Source organism: Sander vitreus, chromosome 2 (assembly GCF_031162955.1).
Source record: "Sander vitreus isolate 19-12246 chromosome 2, sanVit1, whole genome shotgun sequence".
NCBI lineage: Eukaryota > Metazoa > Chordata > Actinopteri > Perciformes > Percidae > Sander > Sander vitreus.
This window is the reverse complement of record NC_135856.1, coordinates 22,987,637-23,013,414: the sequence shown is the minus strand read 5'-3', so window position 1 is coordinate 23,013,414 and position 25,778 is coordinate 22,987,637. Positions and strand designations below refer to the sequence as shown.

Sequence of the window (25,778 nt, the reverse complement as noted above, 5' to 3'; positions counted from 1 at the left end):
GCTCTTAATCAAAATCACTGTTATTTCAACCATGTGCCCTTACCTGCCATCAAAGTCTGCACTTGCTCCAAAGCAGCAGCTGCACAACAACGTCAACTTTATCCATAAATCCATGATTTGGGGAGTTACGCGCCCACGCCGCTTGTTATTCTCCGTAATCCAAAATCACCGGGTAGGAAACCGCGGAGGAAACAATTAGACGAGTTTGTGTGACGCACGCTGAAGGTGCACAGGTAGTCAATGTCTGCTGGCGTCCGTCAGACTGTCCATGTGCGATATTCAGGAGATACGGGAGTGGAAATCAGTCCGCTTATTGGAAGTAGAGTGACCCCGATGAGTGTGCGTGTAGAGCGGGTCTCTCTCTCTCTCTCTCTCTCTCTCTCTCTCTCTCTCTCTCTCTCTCTCTCTCTCGTCAGCACCCACTGCAGTTAGACCTCGCCTCCAGTCTTTTAAATAACGAGCGGTAAAAACACTGCGGATGTCCAGCCAGCCGCACGTGTGGGACTTCACATGTAACGTCGTGACCTGTACAGCCAAGACGAAGAGCCTCCAGCCGCAGCTCCGTGCCGCGCATGCTTCGGAAATGCCTTCATTAATTGCATAGCCTGCTGAGACACGCAGGTGCTTCGGCCACCCAGGTAGATGTTGCTCACACGGTAAAGACAATGCAGTGGGAATTACTGAAGGTACATCTGGAGAGTCCAAGATAAACTACACAAACAACAAAATGTGTGGTTTGACATTAGTTGGACCTGTAATTATTGTAAATAAAAGCACTTCGTGGTATGGCTTTTGATTGAAATATCTGTTGGTATATTGATTCTAGATACTAGATCTGTTTCTGCTTTGTGTCACATATTTTTTTCTCTCTTTCAGAGGTTGGGAATGAGAATTTTATGGGTAGCCCAACAAAACAAGCGTATGTCAATGTAGTTGGAAGAATGTGCCGATATCTTTATTAGGAGTCATACTTTGCACATCTTGACAATTTGATGCACCCTATATGAAATTGCTGGGGCTTTATTAGGCTATTTCCATTCTTCAACAAAAGGTCAAGTCTGGAACCAATTATCTCCTGCCTGACTCAAAGGCAGCACTTCATATTAAAAAGTCTGGTGAATTGCATTTCCTGTCTGGGGGCAAAATTATAAAGTATAAAATAAAATAATCCTAAAACGCCATCATTTCCAGTAGCCTAATAGAGCAGGAGATGGATGAGATGAAGGTTTGATATGATTACTGCTTTTGATACATGGCATTGCTGCCTTGTTACGCCCCGTCACCGATTTGATAATACATCTACTGATCGGAGAAATGTGTATAATTAAACTATTAATCACATTGTTTCCATGACTGGACTGTGATAATGTGATTCCATGATAATTTATTACATTTAAAAACAAATTACGGGTTATGCAGATCCTCTAAATGATACATTACCAATAATATGTTGTGGAGAACTAAGACTGATCATATGAAACTTCATATGTCAGATCACCCAAACACAATTTTGTCTCACTATATTCCAAGTGGTAGCCTATCTAACTCAAATCAAGTTCAATTTAAACAGATTCTCTTATATGTTTTATTGTATGATTGTTTTTAGACAAATGTCAGATTAATTTAGCATTTTCAGCTCATGCTGTGTACTGTGTACCCTTTATTAGAAATTAATTTGAACTAAGTCATTGGAATGAGCTCCCGAACACTGAATCTACAGTAATTTACCTATATTTAGTGCCAGTTCCAGGAAACGTCCAAGGAAATGATAAGTTAAGAACCATTGTGGTGCTTGAAGTATTAAAAAAAATAAATAAACATGTCTTTTCTAGAAATGTCTAAATTACTCTGGATAATCCACAAAACATGCTGTCAACTACCAGGGGTAAATGAAAAAACAGACTGCTATAGCAGACTAAAGTAGAAAATGAACACAAAAATAGAATACAAGCAGGGGAATCCTAAACTGGGGATATATAAGGTGACAACAGATGTGAGAAGCATCAGGGGAAAGATTACAACATTAGGGTGTGCAAACTAACAGCAGCTGGGACCTGCTGTAGCAACCAAAGATGAAATGTGTGCATAATCATTTGTTGTTATTCCCAACTTTCATAATTATGCTCAACGTTGTTCATTAGAAAAAATATACAAGTGAAATGAAAATGTCATGGTAATGCATGTTAAACAGTAGATATAAAAGCATGATATTTAATTAAAAGGGCAGCAGAGGCCCCTTGTATCCATTCCATCAGGGCTTGTATTTTATATGAGTGCCTGTTTTAGTAACTGAACAAACAAGGTTACTGTTTGTCAAAAGGGACAATTCATACCAACAGGGAGGGACACCAAATATGGAGCAACGAACTGTTGCCGACAAACGGCCATAAAACTGCCAGTGTAATAACGTTGAAAACCTAGAGATGAGTTTTAATTACAAGTAATAACTGAAGTTAATTAAACAGTGAAAGCACCATTCCTAGAGGTTTTCTGCTGCAACAAATTGTTCAGGTCAGAGCTGCTTTTTTAAACTTGCACAAATATTGAAGATATGTCCTCTGAGTTTTACATCAGTGTTAAGCAATGATTATATCAAACCCTTACTATCAGCATATACATAAATACTACTCATTGATTAAATCTATTATGTATATACGTTTTATTTCCGTGTCCATCTCACATCTTGTCAAATTTTCTATTGATGTCCATCAGTTAATAATACATAATAATACTAGAGACTATCTTGTGATAGGATCACTCCAGCCGCAACGCCACATCGGACCAGAGGCCAGAGTGGGGGAGCCATTCCCTACTTCCTACCCCCCTACTTCCGGCCCCTCTGCGAGTTTGAAAATGGGTGTGGTCCGACAACACCCATTTTGAAACTCGTCCTTCATTTTAATATCAGTTTAGAGTGTCTTGTATTTTTTTTCCCCTTTCCCTGCTGCTGCAACAGTGTGAATTTCCCCATTGTGGGATTAATAAAGGATTTTGAATCTTGAATCTACACACCTGTATAGTTTTGTGAGTGCATTTTACACCTGGCAAAGTAGTCAAAACCGCCTCCGTGGCAGTTCCCGCTACAGTAGGTGTCTTGACAACAGTTTGCCATGATGACACACACACAAACAATGCCAGTATCACTGACTCTTATCTGTACTCATAGAAAGGCTTCACAAGGCTGACCATTAGTAAAGGACCACTGTGTATTTACATAGAAATAAGCTCAGATATCTCACCTACTTTCTCTAAACAAAGAGTCTTTTTTAGTCCCATCCCAAAGTGTTTGGGTTAAATCGACCTACTTCACACCTCAATATTCTCCTATCTCTCATGCAAGCTTTAAGTAGTGACACCTACTCTCTCTCTCTTTCTATGCCTATGAATTTCTATAATGTACACTTGTGCAGAGCCACAAACATGAACAGGGAGTCAGACTTCTCCTTTTGAAATAATTCCGGTCCTTGGAAGGAGCAGTGTCTGGCCATTCGCCTCGGGATAGATTGACTCTGCTGACTGAATTCAGATGAGCCCGGCGCTGGAAAAGCCTGCACCTTTCTCGTCTATCCCTTTAGTGTGAGCAAGAAAACTGGCTCTCCGGCTACCTCCCCTGATTTCTCAAGGAGCCGTGATACACTGTCAAAGGTGACAACACAGGATTTTTCAGAGAAACTGATGACCACTTTAACCTGGAGGAATGAAAGCTTAAAGGGGCTAGAGTGTGCCTAAAGTATTCAGGTTTGGAAATACGGAGTGTATTGTGTGATTTTCAGCTACAAGGCAATTGAATGTGCATCTAATCAAGCACACTGCCCTTTTTGCGAGCATCATAAAATATGCATTGCGGCTGAACATATTACTGCATGCATACCATATTCACATTCATTCTTTATGAGGAATGATCACTTTCTCTGTAGAACAATGGCAAATGCTATATTTTATTTCTCTCTTTCTATATCCCCCTCTCTCTGTCATCACTCACACACACACACACACACACACACACACACGGTAGATAATGATAATTCTCCATCTGATCTTCAAGTGCAGATGACTTTTAGCACTGAATTTCTGAATTCTTCACTTAATACCAACAACAGAGGGAACAGAGAAAGGTGACTGCTGAGTTATATCACAGAAGGCCTTATACAGACTATTTGCAAAAACAGCATGTGGGTGTGTAATTCCTGCTGCTTCTGTTTACGCTGACAGCTTGATCACACAATTTAGGCAAAGACACAAACGCAACGAAGCAGTTGGTGAGAGGCTGGAGTTTTTACTACAACTAAGCGTCCAATTACTGAGCGCATTAAACAAGTGATCGCATCAAAAATCACAACACACCTTTAATGTCAGTCTGAAAGAGATTTTAGACTTTTGGTAGTCCAGAAATAATGAGAAAACTTCTCTTTTATTTTCCAAGGCTGTTTCTTACAAAAGGGCTTTTTAAAAAGAATTAAAAAGAAAATGTTTAGGGTCGGTAGAAAATAGTTGTATTCTCAGCACCATGATGAAACAGCCAGCAGCCACAGAGTTTGGGTACTTTATCAAATCCTGACCGCAATGAAGATGATCTGCTGTGCAACAGTGCTTGCAGTCCTAATTATGCACCAGTGCTTCCAGTTGGCTAGCACCGACTTCCAGTCCACTCTTGTGCGGCGGCCTTCCCACCAGCATGTTGTTCTTCGGCGAACAGCTTTCAGGCTCCATGGTCATCACCCGCACTGAGTACCCATGAGTCTCTGCTGCCCACAAGCGATCCAGGTCTACGAGGCCCATACACTGTTTACCTGCAGTGGTACAGAAAAATTATTTTATCCTCCAAAAACTAAATTATCCAGTTTTAAGCATTTACTAAAGAAACAGACATTTCCTTACAATTCTCGTGTTGGTAGCTACAGGTATGAACAAAATAATGCCTAAAAATAAAAATGCCTTTTATTTTATAATGTGAGACTTTTCAAAATGATAGCACTACAATCAGAATCAGAAAGTTTTGGTGTTGTAGGTGCATGTCACACATTCTCTAAAATAAGTTAAACCAACAGGTTAAACAGAACAAACAATATAAGTATATATATATATATATATATATATATACACACACACACACACACACACACACACACACACACACACACACACACAGAATGTATTAAAAATAAGAGAGTAAGAATTAAGATAAAAAGAGCAGATTAAGTAGAGTGGCATGTAGAGCCAGAGGTGGGGTGTGGAGAGAGTCAGGGTGGTTTCCAGGGCCTTGTTAATAAGGCTAGTGGCGGAGGGGAAAAAACTGTCCTTGTGATGTGAGGTTTTGGTCCTGATGGACCTCAGCCTCCTGCCAGAGGGGCGTGGCTCAAAGAGTTTGTTGCCGGGGTGGGAGGGGTCAGCCACAATCTTTTCAGCATGCTTCAGAGTCCTGGTGGTGTAAAGGTCCTGGAGCGGTGGCAGATTGCAGCCAATCACCTTCTCAGCTGACCGAATGACACGCTGCAGTCTGCCCTTGTCCTTGGCTGTGCTAGCAGCGTACCAGATGGTGATGGAAGATGTGAGGATGAACTCAATAATGGCTGTGTAGAAGCGGTTCTTGGGAACAGGGATGATTGTTGAGGACTTGAAGCAGGCTGGCACGTGGCATGTCTCCAGTGAGGTGTCGAAAATGTCTGTGAACACTGGAGACAGCTGATCAGCACAGTGCTTCAAGCTGGATGGGGAGACAGCATCCGGTCCAGCAGCTTTCCTGGGGTTCTGTCTCCTGAACAGTCTGTTGACGTCTTCCTCATTGATGGAGAGAGTCGTCACTGAGGTGGGTGGGGAGGTGGAAGGGGGGACCTTTAAGGTGGGGGAGGTGGAGGTGATGCACTGTAGCTGGAGCTGTTGGGAGGTGTCGCAGGGGATGGTATCAGGGAAGACCCTTTGTTGGGAGGTGTTGAGGGGGATGGTTACAGGACTGACCCATTGTCCATCAAAGCGACAGCAGAACTCGTTAAGGTCGTTGGTGGAGTGGGAGACTTTGGGCTTGAAGCTGGTGATCTGTTTGAGCCCTCTCCATACAGAAGCAGAGTCGTTCGCTGAGAACTGGTTTTGGAGTTTCTCAGAGTACCGTTGTTTAGCCTCTTTCACCGCCTTGCTAAATTTGTACTTTGCTTCTTTAAGTCTGTCTTTGTCCCCACTCCTGAACGCCTCTGCCTTATCCAACCTTAACCTTCTGAGGTTGGCTGTGAACCAGGGTTTGTCATTGTTGAAACTCACCCTGGTGCACGATGGAACATTGCAGTCCTCACAGAAGCTGATGTATGACGTCACAGCCTCTGTGTACTCATCCAGACTGTTGGTAGAAGTCCTGAACACATCCCAGTCAGTAGAGTCCAAACACGTCTGGAGATGCTCCACAGCTACACTGATCCACTTCCTTGATGTCCTCACTACAGGTTTGCAGAGCTTAAGTTTCTGCCTGTAGGCGGGGATCAGGTGGACCATGACGTGGTCAGATGCAGCACGGGGGACGGTGTGATAAGCATCCCTGACTGTGGTGTAACAGTGATCCAGAATGTTCTCCTCTCTGGTCGGGCATTTAATATGCTGTCTATATTTAGGTAGTATATGAGTAAGGTTTTCTATGTTAAAGTCTCCCAAGGACAATAACTAGGGAAGGGAGTCCGGGTTGGTCCGCTCCACGCACAGTATCTGGTCGGCGAGCATGCGCTGTGTGACCTGCACGTTGGCCTGCGGCGGGATGTAAACACCGACCAGAATGAATGAATGGAACTCACGGGGTGAGTAAAAAGGCTTACAGTTTATAAAGCAAAGTCCCTAAAGTTAACATTGTTTACAAAAACATTATAAGTAAAGCCTAACTGATATTGGGTATTTAAAGCTATGGTGCGTAGTTTCTGTCACCCCCATGAGGAACTCTAAGTAATGACATCAACACTGTCGGCGCGTCCACATGATACAAGCCTTCGGTGATCGCGCACACGCCACAACATGATGGACTCTTCAGAAGAGGTAATTGTCTTCACTCGAGCTTCTGCGCAGGAAAGTCACCGGACGACACAATCTTCTGAACATAGCCATACTGAGAAATACAGATGGAGTTGTGTGGAGCTGATAGTCTTCATTAGCTTTTTAGCAACTCATTTGGCAATGGCTTGAATGTATCAGACGTTTATGAATATCAAAAAGTTACACACTAAAGCTTTAAGGCAATGCAATACTAAATCCAGATAATATATATTCAGACATATATTTCTTTTTAACATTATTACATTATTACACTTTACAAAGTGAAGAGAGGTACATGTTTGGCAAGGATTCATATAATTAGGTTTTTACTGTATTTTGCAGTAAAAACTGCAGATTGTTTATAGTTAAACAGTATAGGTAAGAGTAACAGAGCATTAAACTATGGTAAAATTGAAATACTGTATAGACTAAAATAATAAAACAAAAATCAAACAAATTATATAAAATAATGTCAAAAAAATGTCACATACATAAAAAAAATGCAACCTATGAAACCCTAATGTACTGTTGGCATATCTACCAACATTTAGTCAGGTGACAAATTAAAAGGTAATCCTTGAATAAGTGACTGGCTGCCATACACATGAACTGCATGACACAACCCATGCTCTGTGACATGTAATAAAAAGGCAGAGCAGGCCGACTTGACTTCGATTTTGGATCAAAATGTCAGAGGAAAAGATTAAAGTGGCTTTGTCTTTTGAGTAGACATTTCCATCCTGATGTGTCGTCTCTCTCAGGATGACAATATCCCCGTCCACAGGGCAAGAGTGGGTCACTCAATGTTTTGGTATTAATGAAAATGAAGTGAATCATAAGATGTACATCACAGTCCCCAGATCTTAACATCTAATTAGTCTAATTAAACAGCATTCATGATAGTGCTACTGTATTGGTTGGCATATTGTAGGCACTCTTTTGTCCATTCTCTGTATGTTCCTAGCATTTGTGTGTATCAATACCCTACAGAAGCCACTTACTCATCAACAACTTCATGCTAATTATTACGCTTTTCTCTTAGGATTTCCTTTAAATTGACTTCAAATGTTCTACAGTTAGGTAGCAGGTGGCAGACAGTTAATGTGAGCTTTGTTCTGCCATGCTGTCTAGATGGTCACAGTCACAGTGGTAGGCTCTGGAGAGATGGGATCAAACATGGTTAGAAAATGTTAGGGGGAGAGGTTGAGCCCTGTTAACTGATAGAGAGCAGAAACTCTGTGACAGGTGTTGTCAGGTACATATGAAAGGGTTTCAGACTGACGAGGCATTGGGGAGTCTCCTCAGATTCAGAGGAAAGCTTTGATAAGCTATCAGGGGGAAGAGAGTTCTCAACATTAATGAAACACTGTACAGTGCAATTTCGGCACAGGCCTGAAGGTTTCAGCCTGACAAAACCGCTCCGTCTGAATAGGACAGCGCCGATCTGTCAGCTGTTCACTGTAGCTGTTTTGTCACTCTGAAGAAACCCCTGCATTAAAAAAATGTCACACTCAAAAAGACTAGACTGTTTGAAAAGGTAGAGTTGTGGAGTTAGGTCACACTGTACAAAAATCTCAGAAAACACAACATCGGCATGTACTAAGATAAGGGGACATGGGGAAGAAGAAAAAAATTGATGGGTGAAAAGAAAAATACTTCTGCGTTTTCCTGAGAAACTTTTTCAGGTTTGGAAAAACAAAAACAAAGTCAATGTACTTCGAGGTCAGTTTGGCACAATGGAAACAACCATTGTTCTCCGTCAAACAGAAACCCCAATGCCGGGAGTCACAGCGGGGTGGCCAGCGGCAGCGATCTCGGACCCCCCTGTATCCCTGCCTGATCAGCACACTTTTCTGTTGCTGCCGTTACACAGGTTAGACCCAATGAATGAATAATTGAATGAATTTAAACAACGCAATTAACATAAAAAATATACATTAAAAAAACATGGTTTCAATACAGTAGCCAAAGAACAACAAATATCAAGACAGTATCCATTTCTATTCACAGATATATACTGTAAAAGGTAAATCAAATCACATGCCACATACACAGTACAATGTGTAGTGAAATAATTGTGTGCCTAGCTCCAAAAAGCATCTAACAAATAGAAAACAATAGAATTGAGTGAATGTTCAGTTAAAAGGAGAAGATTGTAAACAGTACCTATGAGTCGCCTTTCAGGAGGGAGCTGGACAGCAGTTTGGTCTGCGAAGCGACAGAGGACCATGTGTTCCTGAAACAAGGACAGACAATGAGTACAAGAACTGTTTATTGCAAAGGTAATTAATACTACCTGCTAAAGCTCTGGATGAAATCGGTCTCAAAACTACACGTTAGCGCTGCCACTGTGATAACACCTAAATCACAAATCAGATCAAACAGTGATTTAAAGAATTCCACAAACATTGTTTATTTTTATAATGAGCCATTCAGTGACACTAACACTGTTACACATGCATTAGTCTCGCATTGCCAGACCTTCTTCCACAGCGCCGAGGATCTGGCTAGTCCACACAGCATTCCGGGATGGAAGAGAAACGTGCTCTGGTTTATTGGCATTTCTTTAAACCAATCACAATTGTCATGGACGGCGCTAAGCACCGGACAGAGCCACAACGCCGCTACAAAATAGCCTCGGGAAGGAACTTGTTTTGGTGGAACGTGTACGTTCAAAAGTTGTTTTAGTCGTGCAACAGAAAACTCAGATTGGACAGATGGTCTAGCTAGCTGTCTGGATTTACCCTGCAGAGATCTGAGGAGCAGTTAACCATAGTCCTCAGAAATCCACTGGAGTTTAAAATTCCAACACAAAGAAAGCGGAAGGTTGTGGACATCTGGCCGAAAAGAGTGAAATCCGGCGCATTTCCGTCAGCAACGGAGCAATCCCGGAAGTGGAACGCTGTGGATATAGACAACGCATGCATATACACACACAAGCATGTATGAATTTGTTCCATCTATTTAGCCATCTTTCATCATCCAAAAATCATATGTAGGAACTTAAACCATACACTGTATTTTATGTATTTTTTAACCACACAATTGGCATGGCTCTAGGGATGGCAATGTTAGTAAGTCCACCACTGTGCTCCAGACTGTAATATCTCAACAATATTGGATGCATTGCCATAATATTTTGTACTGACATTTATATTCTATAAAGGATGAGTCCTACTGACTTTGGTGATTCCTTAACTTTTCCTCCAGTGCCACCAGCAGTTTGACATTTTTCGTTTTAAAGAAAATGTATCTTGACAAAAATATAAAAATATATCTTGATGGATTACCAAGAAATGTGTTTCCAATTGGTGACCAAATGTATTACTTTTGGTGAACCCCCGGCTTTTAATCCTGCTCTATTCTCAGGTTTCAATTTCCCCGATACTTAGGTGTATGATCTGCAACTAATGACCTCAGCTGTAGTTTGTGTTTAGTGCTTATTAGCACATTTTAGCATGCTAACAGGCTAAACTAAAAAGGTGACCTGGCAAATAGTACCTACAATAAAATCAGCATGTTAGCATGGTCACTGTGAGCATGATAGCATGCTGATATTAGCATACAGCTTCACAGAGACACTAGCATGGCTGTAGACTCTCAGCCTTGCTCCGGTGTCTTTTCTCTTTACAGTGCGATCAGAATGATTTCTCTCCATTGTGTGCATCACTTGTAGACCAGTTTACAGTACGTTAGACTAGTTGACCAGACGTAAGATGTAATTCATCAAAAAAGAAAACACAAAAACATGGAACTTTATTTGCATGGTAAGCTCTTTCAAAGATTCTTTGAATGAAATCATATGTGTAAAGTATCCCAAAAGGCCAGATGAACCATGATTATTTATTTGTAACCAAAGGACAAGCTTTCCTGTCCTGTTTTTACCTCGCTATGGTTCATGGAACAAGTGAGTCGTTGAGAGCCGTTAGTCAGTGCTTTTTACTTTAATTGATATGATTCTTCACTCCAAGAGGTTGACACTGAATGCAAGGCCACATAGCAGGTGCTTAAAGTTAGTGCTGAACACCAATATCTCACACCATTAGCCCTTTATTCCAGCGATATACACCATTTGTCAATGTGCTGACATTCTGTTTAACTACTGTAGTTCAGGAAGGACAACTACAGTTCTGCTCTAAAACAATGTAATGCTGCTTTTGTGTCGGTGTTGTGTCGGCTGGGGCTTTGGAAGGCAGAGACACAGGAACCAGTGAGGTTCTCTACACTGAGCCCAAATGAATAGCAAATATCAAACATGGTTGTTGAAAGGGAGGGGAGGCAGGGGAACTTTAGAGCCATGGTTTGAAGTGGCAGATAATGTGTCTGCTGGTTTACAAAGAATACAAATTTCCTCCTGCTGTGTGGACAGGTGTTAAGCTTTTCATTTCCAGACAGAAAATACGGCAATTGTTATTTATTTTGCTCGCTGAGCTTTTTGACAAACAGTAGAAAAATCCTATCTATCACAGAACAATACACTTGCCCAGTGTCTTGTAAATAATATTTAATCTTCTGTGCCTCTCAAGCCACGTCTGTAAAAAAAATGTTTCTTCTAGTGCACAACAGAAAAGAAGTTGGAGGTGGTCCGATGTTGTAACATGTCAACTCTTGAGGACCTGCAGCAACTTTTACACAGATTCTCCCCAGGGGCACTGACAGGTCCCATACATCATCATGTGATGGGCCCTCCCAGAACACAGTGCTGGGTCTGTGCTGAGCGATAAGGGCCTGAGAGACTGGAGGGTGTGAGCCTCCCTCCCTCTCACTGCCTGGGGTATAGCCATTCCCAAGACAGTGATGACAGCACATGAATCCGATTCATTTTATTTCACTGTCCTATAAAATAAATGGAAAAAAACAGGAAAGCAATACAGGAACAAGCTCTTACTTATGCCAAGCGAAATAAAGCCATGTCAATCAGTTTTTTATTTTTAACTATTAGAATTGTGGTACATCCAAATTACAAAAGGAGCTGGTTGTACCTGCTTTTCCTTAAGTCAAACTTAGCCTAGTTAGAACATGAGTGGAGATAACTATGTGGCGTACGCATCACTAAATGAATATATTGATTAGTTATCACTAATGTTTACACATACTAACAGCCAGGTGTGACTGTTACATAGCTAACTGAACTAACTCATAAAGCTAATGGTAGCTTGCTAATATAATAGGACCTGTATAGTGGGAAGAGTAAAAGACAATATGGAATATGGTCAATATGGAATATAGTCAATCTGAACCGACACATGACAAAGTTTAACCATGATGTAAACTGGAAAGTGGATTTTCGATTACATTTCACACAAAAAAAACACAACATACCTCAAATTACAAAACATTAGGCTGCTTACTTTTTGTTAAGTAAGCTAGCTAGCATAATCACCCTCACTCTGAAATCCGTGTAGGCATAAAGAAATAAAACAAAGTCATACCTCCATTTACAAAGGCCTAGGAGTTCAATTGAATATTTTGTTTGCACCCTTAAAAAAAAAAAAAAATTTAGTGGTGACCACAGTTCGATCCAAGGAGCCTGATTCGACTGGCCAATTTCCCTGTTGAATCACATTGTGTCTTGTTGACTATCCCTTCACAGAAAAACAGTTTGTTGCATTTAGCTTGTTGCGTCTCTCTCTCTCTGAAACTATATGCATACAGCATATTTCCTTGGATTAGGATGGCACCAAGATCATGGTTGCAGCTGTCGCCTTGGTCCTGCTGCACTCCCTGCTACACCCTGCTACGCTCTGCGGTGCTCTGCAGTGCCCTGCAGTGTCCTGCTGCGTCCTGCCGAACCCTGCTGCGTCCTGCTATGTCCAGCTATGCTCTGCTGTGCCACGCTACATCCTGTAACCCCCTGCAGTGCCCTGCTATGACATGAACTACTACGACTACCATTTGTAGTCACTGTTCCATTATCTTTATTCAGTGTGCCGATGGTGTGTGCTGCAATAGAAGCAATCGGCGCAATGACTATTATTGCTCATACTTATTATTAGTGGGAATGCTGATTCAGCAGCATTCCATCTATTGTTATTCAGTTCTTTCTTTTTCTTATTATTCCATACGTTTTTTGGCTCTCTGTAACTTCTGCATACGTTCAGCTATTAAAACCATTCAACTTTTAAAATGTTCAGCTCTTTCAGCAGATGATGGGACTTCTTCAACTTTTTTAAATATTGGACATGTTTGACCCATGGAAGATACTGTCTCCCCCACCCTCACTGTGGAAATCACCATAGCAACAACTTCTTACACTCACCTCCTAGGCTCCTATCATAAAGACTCTTTACTGTAGGCCGTGTTGTACAGGACATGTCAAACAGCAGAGTAAAGGTAGCTCAGATTAGCTGTTATTAATGATATTAATTATAGGAGGGGCATCTAGCGGCATCTAGCTCAGCCAGTGAGAGCGTTCGCCCCATGTTGGCTGAGTCCTTTGCAGTGGCGTGGGTTCGAATCCGACCTGCTACCCTTTGCTGCACGTCATTCCCCATATCTCTCCCCCCTTTTCATGTCTCTCCACTGTCACTTCATAATAAAAGGGAAAAGCCCCCAAAAAATAGTCTCTAAAAAATTTTTAAAAAACCACCAGGCTCCATGTGAATAAACTAAAATATAAAATACAATCATAAAACACACTTCATTCAAAGTAGACAGAAACCAAATAAAACTATGAAAAGCCGTTTTTGGCCTTCTCTACACTTTTTCCAACCATCCCAACTCTAGTGTTGGTTGAAAGAAACACAGGTTTACCGATTTACATGTGAAAATATGTTGGCTCTATACATGCTAAAACTACTGTTTTTTTAAATGGAGTCTGGTGGGTTTAGCGCTAGCTACTTCATAGCCGTTTCTGGTAAACAGGTCTTAAATAGGTTTTAAAAAGGTTGATCTCTGAAGGGTTAAAACACTTAACACTTCACTGTTAAAACAGGCTTGCTTCGCTAAACCCACCAGACTCCATGTAAATAAATGGTCATTTAAGCATCGTAAAACCCACTTCATTCAAAGTCGACAGAAACCACATAAAACTATGAAAAGCCGTTTTTCATCTTCTTTACACTTTTCCAACCATCACAACTCTAGTGTTGGTTGAAATAAACACAGTTTACCGATTTACATGTAAAAACATATGTTTGCTCTATACACGTTAAAAGTACTGTTTTTTAAATGGAGTCTGGTGGGTTTAGCACCAACTACTTCATAGCGGTTTCTGGTAAACAGAAAGGTCTTAAAAAGGTCTATCTCTGAAGGGTTAAGACACTTAACACTTCACCGTTAAAACCACACTGTATGTATTTAAAATGTAAGCAAAACTTGGGTATTATATATATATATATATAATTATTGCTAAGGCTCGCGTCGCTAAACCTACCAGACTCCATGTAAATAAACAGTACTTTAAGCATCCTAAATCCACCAGACTCCATGTAAATTATCAGTACTTTAACCTTTCTGTAAGTGGTACTACGCCGTACTCTGGTCTTGACCTGTATGCATTTGTGGTGTCTTATAAGCCCATCCATCCATTCCCTATTGCTATTGTTAAACAATTGTATTCTCTCTCTCTCTCAGTGACAGTGTGACCTATGTACGTCAATACAGCTACTGCTATTAATACTTAGCTAGTGTTATTCGGATGTGCACCAAGTAGTAGGCACACTGTCAAAATGTCTTCCGGGATTTTCTAGTTGTGACTACTACTGTTCATCACATCCCCAACCGGCACGTCAGACACCACCTACCAAGAGCCTGGGGCTGCCGAGGTTTCTTCCTAAAAGGGAGATTTTCCTCGCCACTGTCACACTAAATGCTTGCTCTTGGGGGAATTACTAGAATTGTTGGGGCTTTGTAAATTATAGAGTGTGGTCCAGATTCTAGACCTACTCTATCTGTAAAGTGTCTCGAGATAACTCTTGTTATGATTTGATACTATAAATAAAATTGAATTGAATATAAGTTTTAAACTTCCTCTGATTCCATTATGCCTCTGTTGATGCAGTAGCATCTTAATTAAGAAGCAATTAGCGGGGCGGCCTCTAGCTCACCCAGTAGAGCGTGCGCCCCATGTAGGCTGAGTCCTTTGCAGGGGCTCAGGTTCAAATCCGACCTGCGGCCCTTTGCTGCGTGTCATCCCCTCTCTTTCTCTCCCCCTTTCCTGTCTATCATCTGTCACTATCGAATAAAGGGAAAAGCCCCAAAAAATTATCTTTAAAAAAGAAAAGAAAGAAAGAAGCAATTAGCAAAGAGAGAAAAACTCTCATTGCATTGTAACCGAATACGTAAGAACATGATGTTTTCAAAATATGTCATGACTCATGACCCACAAAGGTGTCTTTCGATGTGCATACAGGTGAACTGAATCTGAAACACAATCCTTGTAAAAACAGAGTTGGCGTAATTAAATATTCTGTACTTGATATTTTGAGTGCAAATTAATAATAAATGCAATAGAAGGAAGCATACCTTATAAGTCAGAGTCTCTTGAAACTTTTTGCTGTGAAAACAGAAAATAAACAGAAGATATATTGATGTTAAAGTGCAGTGATTAAATTGTGGCAGTAAAATGTATTTATTACACTTATATATGTCATATGTTTGCTTACTCAGCTTTGTGGTGTAGATTCTTTTTTGTAAAAAAATCAATTTACAAACAAACTAGTTTATAACCAAATCTAAGGCTCAACAAAACAGCATGCATTATCCCTAAAACAAACCATTTTATCTCTGGGGAAAAACATGGCTTTTTCTATGACATGGAAACAGAGTCAGTTTGTTTGTGATGGTTAAATGTAGACCAATCATCACTGAAGCTAATTAAAAGTCAACATGAAGAGGGTTAGGGGTTAGGGGCCAGTCAGGTCACATGGAGAGAAGTCTTAAGTTTAACTGTTCGGGCCTTAATGAAACAGGCAATTTAGTTCCACAGCTCATAAAAACCTGTGAACTGTCTGGAATGTCTACATCTGCAGAATATCCACATGAGTACCTGGAACATGACCTGAGGGGAAAACACTAAAAGTAGCAGGATGAAGATTGACACAGTCAGGTGCATAGGCCCCTCACATACACTGCAAGACTGCCCTCCAGAGACACAGCTTCTTGTTGTCCATTACAGATGCAAAGTCTTTTTTGTCATTCTTTTATTGTCATTCATTTCAATTTTATGAGGAGTCAGGAAGGGTGACGTGTCAAGTTAGCAAAAGTGAGGAGAGGAAAAACTAAGTATGTGAAAACTCTTAAATATTTTATACTTTACACTGAGAGTCCTCCCCAAGGCACAAGGGCCCCTTAAAAACCACATATCAGAATAGTTTTTATAGGTTTTTGGTATGCCACTGCTGTTCTGTAAGCTTATGGCACTTATAAACATTATAATAAGTCCGCACAACAGTTAAATGCTCCGAAAATATATTTAATAGTGCAGAATCAGGCACACAACTTATTAATGTTATGCCACTGATGTTCCACTGTCATGTACTCTGTCACATCGGCATATAGTGATTTCTACTGACATATACTGTACCACTGCTAATTTTGACTATTTCACTGGCAGATACTGCTGTGCACCGACATACCACCGGTAGTGTCTCTGCAATTGTCTGGAGCTCATGTGGCTGCTGTGTTTGCCGGGTGTTGATGAGTGTGGTATGAGAAAGCACTTTCAACGACAACCTTTCACTGGATCACTGCACTCTGATCCAGGCATGCATCATTTTTAAATGAGTCATGACCCATGAAGGATGTGCATAATCTGGATTGAGTTGCATAGTTGTATAATATAATAAAATGCAAGATCGCTCCTCCTCCTCTGCCACGTACTACTCCCCACTGGCTTACGACGATTCCTTACTGGCAAACCGCTGCTGTGCGATACATGAAAACGGTGTGTCACTGCTGTTCAGAGGCCACTACTGCTACTACTCAAACAAATCTACAGGGTACCTTTAAGTTTATTGAAACCTACAACTTTTTTTTTTTCCACCAACAGATTTTTTATGTAATGACAAAAAGAGGCATTTATTTAAAGAGTAAATACAGAAACAACACCGGACGCCCTGGATGATGGGCAGTTTGTAACTAGAGTTACAACCCCTGAAATCTTGCAAGAACACAAATTCTGTTCTAAAACAGAAACTGACGTCCATGATGCTCCATCCAAGGAAGAACGCTAAATTTGGATTAGGAAAAGAATAAGACATACTTTATTAATTCCCAAGGGGAAATTAAAGGCTGGATGAAGAGATGAGGAAAAGAAGGAATATGCAGAGAGAGCTGGAGGTGACTCAGCTTAATTTTAGGTAGGTACATCACTTTGCCATGTGCTCAGCATTTTTTGACGGTTTAAAAACAACAACATTACTCCTACTATGTGATGTCCCCAGTCATAGCTTAAATAATAATAAAAAAATCTGTAGACACGCTGTATGATTTTGTCCCAGACCGGAACAGACTTGGCTTAACTTGGTCCAATCAGTCTGAATGCCAACATCATAACTAGGATTAGCTCAAAAATCCCAATTGGTATCTCCACTTTAACATGCTTGTGATCACAGTCTCTTAGTTGCTACAACAGAAATCCTTCACAACAGTGCCTTCAGTAACCCAAAGTGGTTATAGCATCAAACTACCTTGTAATGATTCTGCTGCTATAGCAACAGGATCAACACCATTTAAGTATAGCCCTTACTTCTCCTTCTCTGCTGGCATTTGTTTAAAGAACTGAAGTACATTTTCTGTAACACTACGTATGATAAGTAACTTCAGCAAGAGTAGCATTTCATGTATGTACTGTACCTCCAACTGGATTTTCCTGATTTGTCTGTAATATCCAAGACAGCATCTACAGAGAACCCCATTTTCTGTTGCTGACAGTCTGGGGACTGAGATTAAAAAGATGAGGGGGAGAACATGTTGTGACACTGCTGCCTTAAATCCCTAAGAGAAAATGGCAGGGAAGAGAGGCACCGGTGCTAGCAGGGCACTACACTAACAAGAAAACAACAAGGGCAGAAACAACATTTTAAAAAGCAGAAACCACGAGAAGGTGACTGAGGTACAGTAAGCAGGTACAAACCTCTTGGGAAAGTTGAACTTGATTGCGTTCTGGATGAAGCCGTAGCAGCATGGGCTGATGACAAAGGCGGCTCCCGCCTGGATACAATGCTCCATCACCATGTCTGTTGCAACACCACATGCATGGAGGGCAACCTGAAGTGAAACAAAGAAAACAAATCCAAAACGTGTTATTTTCACCAGTAAATTCTAAGCTAAGCAAGACAAAAAGTGAGAGCACTCAAAAAGCATTCACTCAATCCAATTGATCACTTCATAATGGCTGCTGCTAGTATGTATAGTACTGTATATGTATGCTTTCACAGGTGGAGACTCTGGGAGTTAGACCAAACAAAATGTATTAGTGCTTTAGGAGCAGAGGCACAGATGCATCTGGCATCCCATGAGTGGGTAAACTGTGCGTGGTGAAGAACACCTAGCTATGCATTAGTAATGGTGTGGTTATATATTGGATGGCATAACGGGACTAAAAGACCCAATGTTATAGCCTGTCTACACTCCAGCCTGCAAAAATAACTTGTGATTCCTCAAAGACAATGCTTTTAATATCCAAAGTACAGTGGTAAAATAGATGATTTCCTCTCAAGCGTACATTGGCTAAATAGATTCTCTGTTAATGGTCCGCATAAAATGCATTATCAACAGTATGGTTTGATAATAGCTACTCTGGCTCACTGAAATGAACCCCGTCCAACTCAAGCAGCCACCTCAAACTTCTTTTGTTGTTTTCCAAGAAATTGTCACTTGGCCTCCGGGAGTCTGAATCTACTGCACGTTGCCTTGACAGCAGTGCCACAGAGCAGAAGTTCAGACTCAGTCAGGACAGGGCTGAGCCAAGATTGGCAGCAGCTACAAAAGATTAGAGAAGATACAGTCACTTTAAACATGACCAAACACACTCAAAGTCACCAAAATGTCTGGGCGGGGGTACATTTCTAAGAGGTGCTTAAGCGCTCCCTGGAGGTTGGACAGCTGAAGCAATCCTTCAGCTCACAACTACACATGAAACCAAAAACCTGCAAACATTTTTTATATGCAATTTCATAGTCTACACTCGGAAACAAGTCATCGGATCTGTGTTCAGAGCTCCACTTGGAAATATGAGTTTGGTCTTTAAATGTTCATCATCAAAGAATCGTTTATTCCACTTCAGAAAGATGTGCATTGATTTTAACATTAAGTTATACAAGGAGACTCTGCACATGAAAAATAACCAGAAACTGAAAATTGGGGAGTTAACATCGATTACCTGCATGGCCTTGCATCTATTTGACACCTAATTTTCTACCCTGCATTTATTCATGGCATAAGGGAAAAGCCTAGCTTATGTTCTTTCAACAGCATATTTCAGGCTGCTGATTAGGAGGAGGAGTCCCTATAAGAGATTGCATGATGTTACATCCCCCACATCTAAAGCAAAAATAATTAACAAAGTAACACTATCGCTCTTACCCAGCTACTTAATGTTGTACATTAGTCATGCTGTGGTAAACCCTAATTACATTTTATAACCTTTAGCCTCGATTTAACACCAACACAAAGCCACTCAACCAAAAGAAATGCACACAACTAAAATAAAACACATTCTAGTATGTTTTGATAAGTCATTATGCATTTCCAATTTTTGATTTGGAAAGCTTCCTTGCTTTTAAATGCCCGGAATTTTCTTTTGTCTTCGTCTGTTAAAGCAATGTTGATGAAGCCTTGTCCCAGCGCAATTAGGTTTATGGGATGCTAATTAAAAATGGATGATGGAAAGAGGTGAAAATTTATGAAAGGCTGATTTAAAACCATCTGATAGAGATACAGTATTTCACAAAAGCCCTGCTAAGCACATTTCACTGGAAGAAGAAATCATAAATCAATTTGCAACAACCAAAAGAACCAAGGGTCATTTATAAAACTGGGTTCTTTATTAATCTTTTGGGGAGAGGAAACGCTGTTTATAACTATATCTTCCTCTCAATAATCAGATCACAGAAATAATGAGGCTTCATTATTCTCTCTCATTCAAGTAATTACATCCCTCTCCTGTCCTATGTGGGCCTATTTGGAAACAATATTGCAGTTTAACAGTTTTAGTGTCTGTCTTTGCGGTGTTAGAGTTTTAAATGTTTAGATTATTAAGAAATCAAGCTATTGCTTAGCGATTCAAGTAAATCAGGTCCATCATCAATAAGAATTTTATATCAACAGAACGGAGTGTCTGGTATGTGTGCCCTAGTATGTGTGTTTGTATACCAATTCACAAATATGTGTGCACTTGTTTGTGCAGACCAGACTAGAATAAGTGTGATCACATTGAATCAAAGAGTTGTTTTCCTCTCAAAGGTGGATGTGATGTTGCATTTGACTAAAGATAAACAGACTCAATCTTAAGTCTTTAAAAAAAAAAAAGAACTAAGAAAAACAACTTGGAACCCTTAAATGACATCGGCTGATAAAGCTGTATTGGAAATGGTCACATACATAAGGCTTCAACTAATAACAGTAAGTACATTGTTCTTCATGCAAACAGAAAGAAGTCTACTGAAATAATCAACTGCAAACAATCAGACCCTGAAGCAGAACCAATAATGGAGCTGGATGGAGTAAAATAAAATCCAAATCAACTTCAAGCTCCACAACTTTTCCTGCCTCCAAGGTGAGTTGGCTCAATGTTATCTGGCAGGAGAAAGCATAAAAAAATACACTGTATGTAGAGGATCGTTCTGATGCCAGTCTAACACCTTGGACATGCAACTGCAGACAGAAAGAGCAGACACTGACTAAGAATAGGGACACCTTAACTTAATTAGCCCGATTAAATGAGCGTGACTAAAAATGGGACCATGTATTATACATAGCAGGATTAAAATCAGTGTGATGGGTGGCTCCTTCGGATAGAAATATCTGTGTCAAGCAGGAAGAAGACAAAGCAACAGCTGAGACTGCATAGATGTTGAGGTAAGAATCCCAAGCAGTGCAGAAAAGGACAAACTTCAGCCCGTTTCATATATAAATCTTATAATTAATTCAAAATGAATGTGTCTGTGCATAAACTCTCTGACTAGGCTACAAAAAAACACCTACATATTGTAGAGAAGAATAATCTGTGCAGTTTGTTTCTTGCCAAATGGAACGGGTCTCAGTGGAGTGACGATGTTGGAACAATAGCTTCTAATTACAGCAGGTACATATATATTCCTATTATATATTATATTACTATATGTCCCAGAGAGAGTTAAAGCTAGGCTACTAGAACAGCTGGCTTTTCTGAAACTGGGCTATGACAAACAGCAGGAAGATGGATCTCCCCAACATGTTGGATGACACTGACCTGAGACACATAAATAACAACAATGATCAAGAATGATGACAATAAAGATTGTATGGAAAAGCAAAATGTGTGGAAACAGGAATTCAGGGACTCTTCATAAGGTTAGAGCAACATTTTTTTTAAATCCCAAAGACCTGTTTTTGTGTGACACAGCCAGATTCAAACAGCCAATTAACAACCACAGTTAAGAACCTCTAAATTGAAAGTAATTATTGGTTCGAGAAGTCAAGAACTCTGTAGATGAAGGTGGGTGTTAAAAGGACAGGCGATGGTTCCGACTTGCAGTTGGAGAGTGTTACCCAATGCTGGATTTTAGATTCAGGGCTCTAGAGTGCGACCAAAATTTGTAAGTGTGCGACTAAGATTTTTCCTAGGTCGCACCGGTGCACCTAACGTCCTCGCATCCGCTGCCTCTCCACGAACGAAGCGATGTCGTTTATATCAATAGTTTAATGTTGCGTTACATGACCCATTCCTTCTGTAAAGCCGTGCCTGTGTTTGGATCTCTCCTCCGTGCAGCCACGCCCCCATTCACTCACGGCTCCACTGCAACATGAGAGACATAGCTAGCGCCGCCGGTCCAAACTGCTGACATTTGTCTATAGTTTTAATTGTTATTAACACAGCTGTAGATTGTTAAGTATGAGAGGGAAACCGTATTGGTACCAGTGTTTCCGCTGGTAACTCTCTCTTATTCCGACCGCCACGACGAAAAACACAGAAGAAGTTATTGAATGGAACTAACTTCAGTTCGTTGAGTAATAGCGTGTGAGACGGAGCCTGCTGGACCTGGGCGAGAGATGTGACCCATGGCCAGAATATCATAGTTCATAAAAATGCAGCGCAGCCAGGGACGATACAGACATTTCATACACAAGACGTGTGTAACGCTGCTGACCCGCCAAAACGCATTCGATCCGTGCTGGACCAATTCATAATGAGTCAGCCGTCACTCTGTGAGTAGCATACGCTTCAGTCCATCGCACTCCCCTTCTCTCCCTATATGAGCTTCTGGGTTATCCGGGTTTGTTATTGTTGTTGAAAACAAGTGAAGGAGCTTTCTCAGAGATATATTTTTTTAAATATATCCCAGGCTATTTATTTCAGATACTTTACATGTGTTGCAGCTGTATAATTTCAAATTGGGAAGGAAACCCTGTCTTTGCATTTTATTTTAATCACATCTGTTTTAATAAAAGAGCTTGTGAAAAGTGGTTTTGACTTAAAACTGAACATTTAGCCCACTTTGTAAAAAATATATATTAGAGATAGAAATATATATTGTGTATCGCCATTCAGCCAAAAAATACAGAGATATGATTTTTAGTCCTGGACTAGTGAAAGATCTGATAAGAATCAGTGTGGAGGGGCCCAGTTTGGAAAATTTTGATGCTAGGGAGTGTGGCAAGCTGGTTTAGCCAAGGCCAAAGGGGAAGAAGGCCAAATTACAGGTGTTGGCCATCTGAGGGGCATTTGACAGCAAGGGGGGACCCGCTATAAGACTTTGAGTACAGTATAATTGTACTTAAAAAAAAAAAAAAAAATCTACCAACTCCTTATTCTTGTTTAAAATAATTGACATAATATATATATGAATGTATATGGAGCGTGATGGAAACCTTGGCCCAATCCCAAAGTCCGGACTCACAGACTCACGGACTTTGGTGCGTGTTCTCGCGAAATTCGTAAGGACTTAGGGTTGTCCCAATGTCGAATTTCAAAGGGCGTGAGGGTTTGAGTACACACTTACCGAGCCCTTTCCATGAGTCTGCATCGATGTAGACTTCACCAAAGGGAATTACCCACAGTTCAAAGCGTTGTGACGTTTACCACGGAGACCATAGGGAAATCCAAAAAATTACAAAGGTAAACAACAGCACGACACACGACCACGAACACAGACAAACCTGTTGTCCAGCTTGTAAGACAAGAGTTTGAAAAAATTTGGAATCAGGCAGCCGTCTCCTGTGCCTTGGCCGTGCGGAAAGCAACAAACTTAAAATGAAAATTCCCAAACTGGCAAGTGTCAGCAACATCTTTGTTATTAAACGTCGCCAAGATAACTCGTGAAGTGCTGTCCCAATCCCATTTATACCTATCTGAGCACATGTGGCCTCACACACTCACTCACTTAGCACCTGAGATCAATTAAGTCTGTGAGTCTTTAGTCCTTAGGGCTCACTTTGGGATTGGGCCAACCTTTTCAAGGATGTCTCCCAAGCCTTTAATGAAAGCATAACTCTTAAGATCTTAACTAAATTTTTTTGAAAGCAAACCATAAGGATGGTAGATTTTTTCTAAGTAAACAAAATCCTCAAAACCAAGCCTCTTTGAGGAAAACATTTAACCATTAACCATTGTCATACACTGTCTGAGTAAAACTGCCTTTTGGCTTTTTAATAATCACAGGGGACGGTGACATACACCGCTTGACTGAAGTGCACTAAAAGGGTTCTGATTAAAAGCTCCACTTCAGGAAATTAAATGTCATCTTAGCAGCATTGACAAAAATAATTGCACGTTGGCATTTACAGTTTCTGAAAAAGGATAACAAAATAACATTCTTCATAAGTTTCTCCGTAATATATTATAATATTATAGGACTAAAAATACAACGTTCAGACACCTCGCAGTAAAGTTGTGATTGCGGCAGAGTATGCAGTGTTAATCAAAGGGGTTTACTCCTCTATTTCAATGCTTAATCAGAAATGAGAAGCACTGAGTTATTGGCTTGATTTTCATTATTAACATATAACAGAAAAGTTAAGCCATCATTTGCCCTATGTAATGTGCAATGTTGCACATAACATAGGGCAAATGATGGCAACTGTTTTGATAACAATGCTTTCAAACCTCATGCTAACGTCTTAGATAAATTATAGTAATATGGAACTGGATGATTGCCCTGTTGATACGGCTGTTACAGAATTTTTGGCAGTAAAATGAATCAATGTCATGGAAATGTTGATGTAAACACATTGTCTTTGCTATATAGCCTAATAAGATGAATATTATGGCAGTGGGACTACATTAGCTTGATTCTCTGTATTTTAATGAACAAAAGACATTTTGCCTCTTAAAGTGACAGTTCAGATCAAAATCAAAAATATAAATTTTGCATCTACCTGTAGTGCTATTTATCAATATAAATAGTTTTGACGTGAGTTGCCCTGTGGTAGAGATATAGGCCATAGAGATGTCTGTCTTTTTCGAATATAATGCAACTAGATGGTGACAGCGCGAGATGTAAATGGCGTTCTCCTCGGCTGAGCTGTAGCGTTAGTATCAGTTAGCTTCAGTTACAGCTCAGCCGAGGAGGACGAGCCTCTCATCCGTGAGTATGCTTCCTTCTACCCAGTGATAGAGTTGGCGGGTGTAGTTTGGTAGAATGCAAATAGTTCCTACATGAAACAGCTCACAACTAGGTCTGTTGATTATCTTGAGTAACCGGGTCATGATTTCTGGATTGGCGCTTTGAGCACCACAAGCTGAGTGCCATCTAGTTGCATTATATTAGAAAGAAGGCAGACATCTCTATGGCCGATATCTCCAACACTGGACAACTCACACCAAAACAATCTAGACAAATAGATACATAGCACTACAGGTAACAGTCCCTTTTAAGATTTAAAATTTGCACACCAAATGTCATTGTTAATTACATTTTCACTGAGTCAGAACAATTTTTTTTACTGGTCTGTTAGAAAGCTATTGTGTAGGTGTGAAAAGCAATTTGATTAGCTTAAAAACTCTAATGTGGAAATTAAAAATTAGCTTGTGATTACAGTTGCATTACAGTGAATCAATGCTACTGTGGTTGATAATCTATATATAAATTGCAGGAACGTCTGTCTGTCTGTCTGTCTGTCTGCCTATGTGTGTGTGTGTGTGTGTGTGTGTGTGATGCGCATATCTCTAGAACTGTTAGTCAGATTTCAAACTTGACAGGTGTCTTGCTACGGGCACAAGTAAGTGCGGTGCCAAGTTTGACGTTGTTTGGATTAGAAATGCAAAATATATCGTTAAATATATATCGGTAAAAGAAGCACACATTGGCTTTTGCCGCTCTAGCTCCTGGCCACTCCCCCTCTCACACTACACACTGACTGAGCTTTGGCAGCTAAAATGTGAAATATACCTCAGACCCACAAAAAATTGCAAAGTAGCACTACTTTGGACTGTCTTTGACTTTGAATAAACAAACGACAATTCCCGAATTCAAGGACGTTTCAGAATCCCACACATGCAAAGCACAACCAGCTACACAGTTTTTTGTAGCAGACAGAGCGCGATGCCACTTATAGGCAGGCTACCAGACACTGTTTTTGAGTCACATCTGTTGTCCGTGTTTGGTGGGAAGGTAACCATTTTCTCAGAC

General features: G+C 40.5%; 2 protein-coding genes across 6 annotated transcripts in view; both read right to left on the bottom strand.

The window, feature by feature from the left end:
* The window catches only part of npnta (nephronectin a), a 60,085-nt gene extending 59,674 nt beyond the window's left edge, over positions 1 to 411 (bottom strand). For all 4 annotated transcript variants that reach the window (XM_078261597.1, XM_078261615.1, XM_078261606.1 and 1 more), the window contains exon 1: positions 44 to 411. In XM_078261597.1, coding sequence (XP_078117723.1) covers positions 44 to 114 — 71 coding nt within the window. In that variant the 5' untranslated portion in view covers positions 115 to 411. The remainder of the gene's footprint in view (positions 1 to 43) is intronic.
* A 3,845-nt stretch (positions 412 to 4,256) lies between these two features.
* Positions 4,257 to 25,778, bottom strand: part of gstcd (glutathione S-transferase, C-terminal domain containing) — a 71,027-nt gene continuing 49,505 nt past the window's right edge. The window contains exons 9-12 of one of the 2 annotated variants that reach the window (XM_078261575.1): positions 18,083 to 18,216; positions 15,472 to 15,502; positions 9,172 to 9,241; positions 4,257 to 4,790 (exon numbers count right to left, since the gene is read on the bottom strand). In XM_078261575.1, the coding sequence (XP_078117701.1) occupies positions 4,600 to 4,790; positions 9,172 to 9,241; positions 15,472 to 15,502; positions 18,083 to 18,216 (426 nt within the window). In that variant the 3' untranslated portion in view covers positions 4,257 to 4,599. The remainder of the gene's footprint in view (positions 4,791 to 9,171; positions 9,242 to 15,471; positions 15,503 to 18,082; positions 18,217 to 25,778) is intronic. The other variant, XM_078261584.1, reaches the window with a different exon arrangement.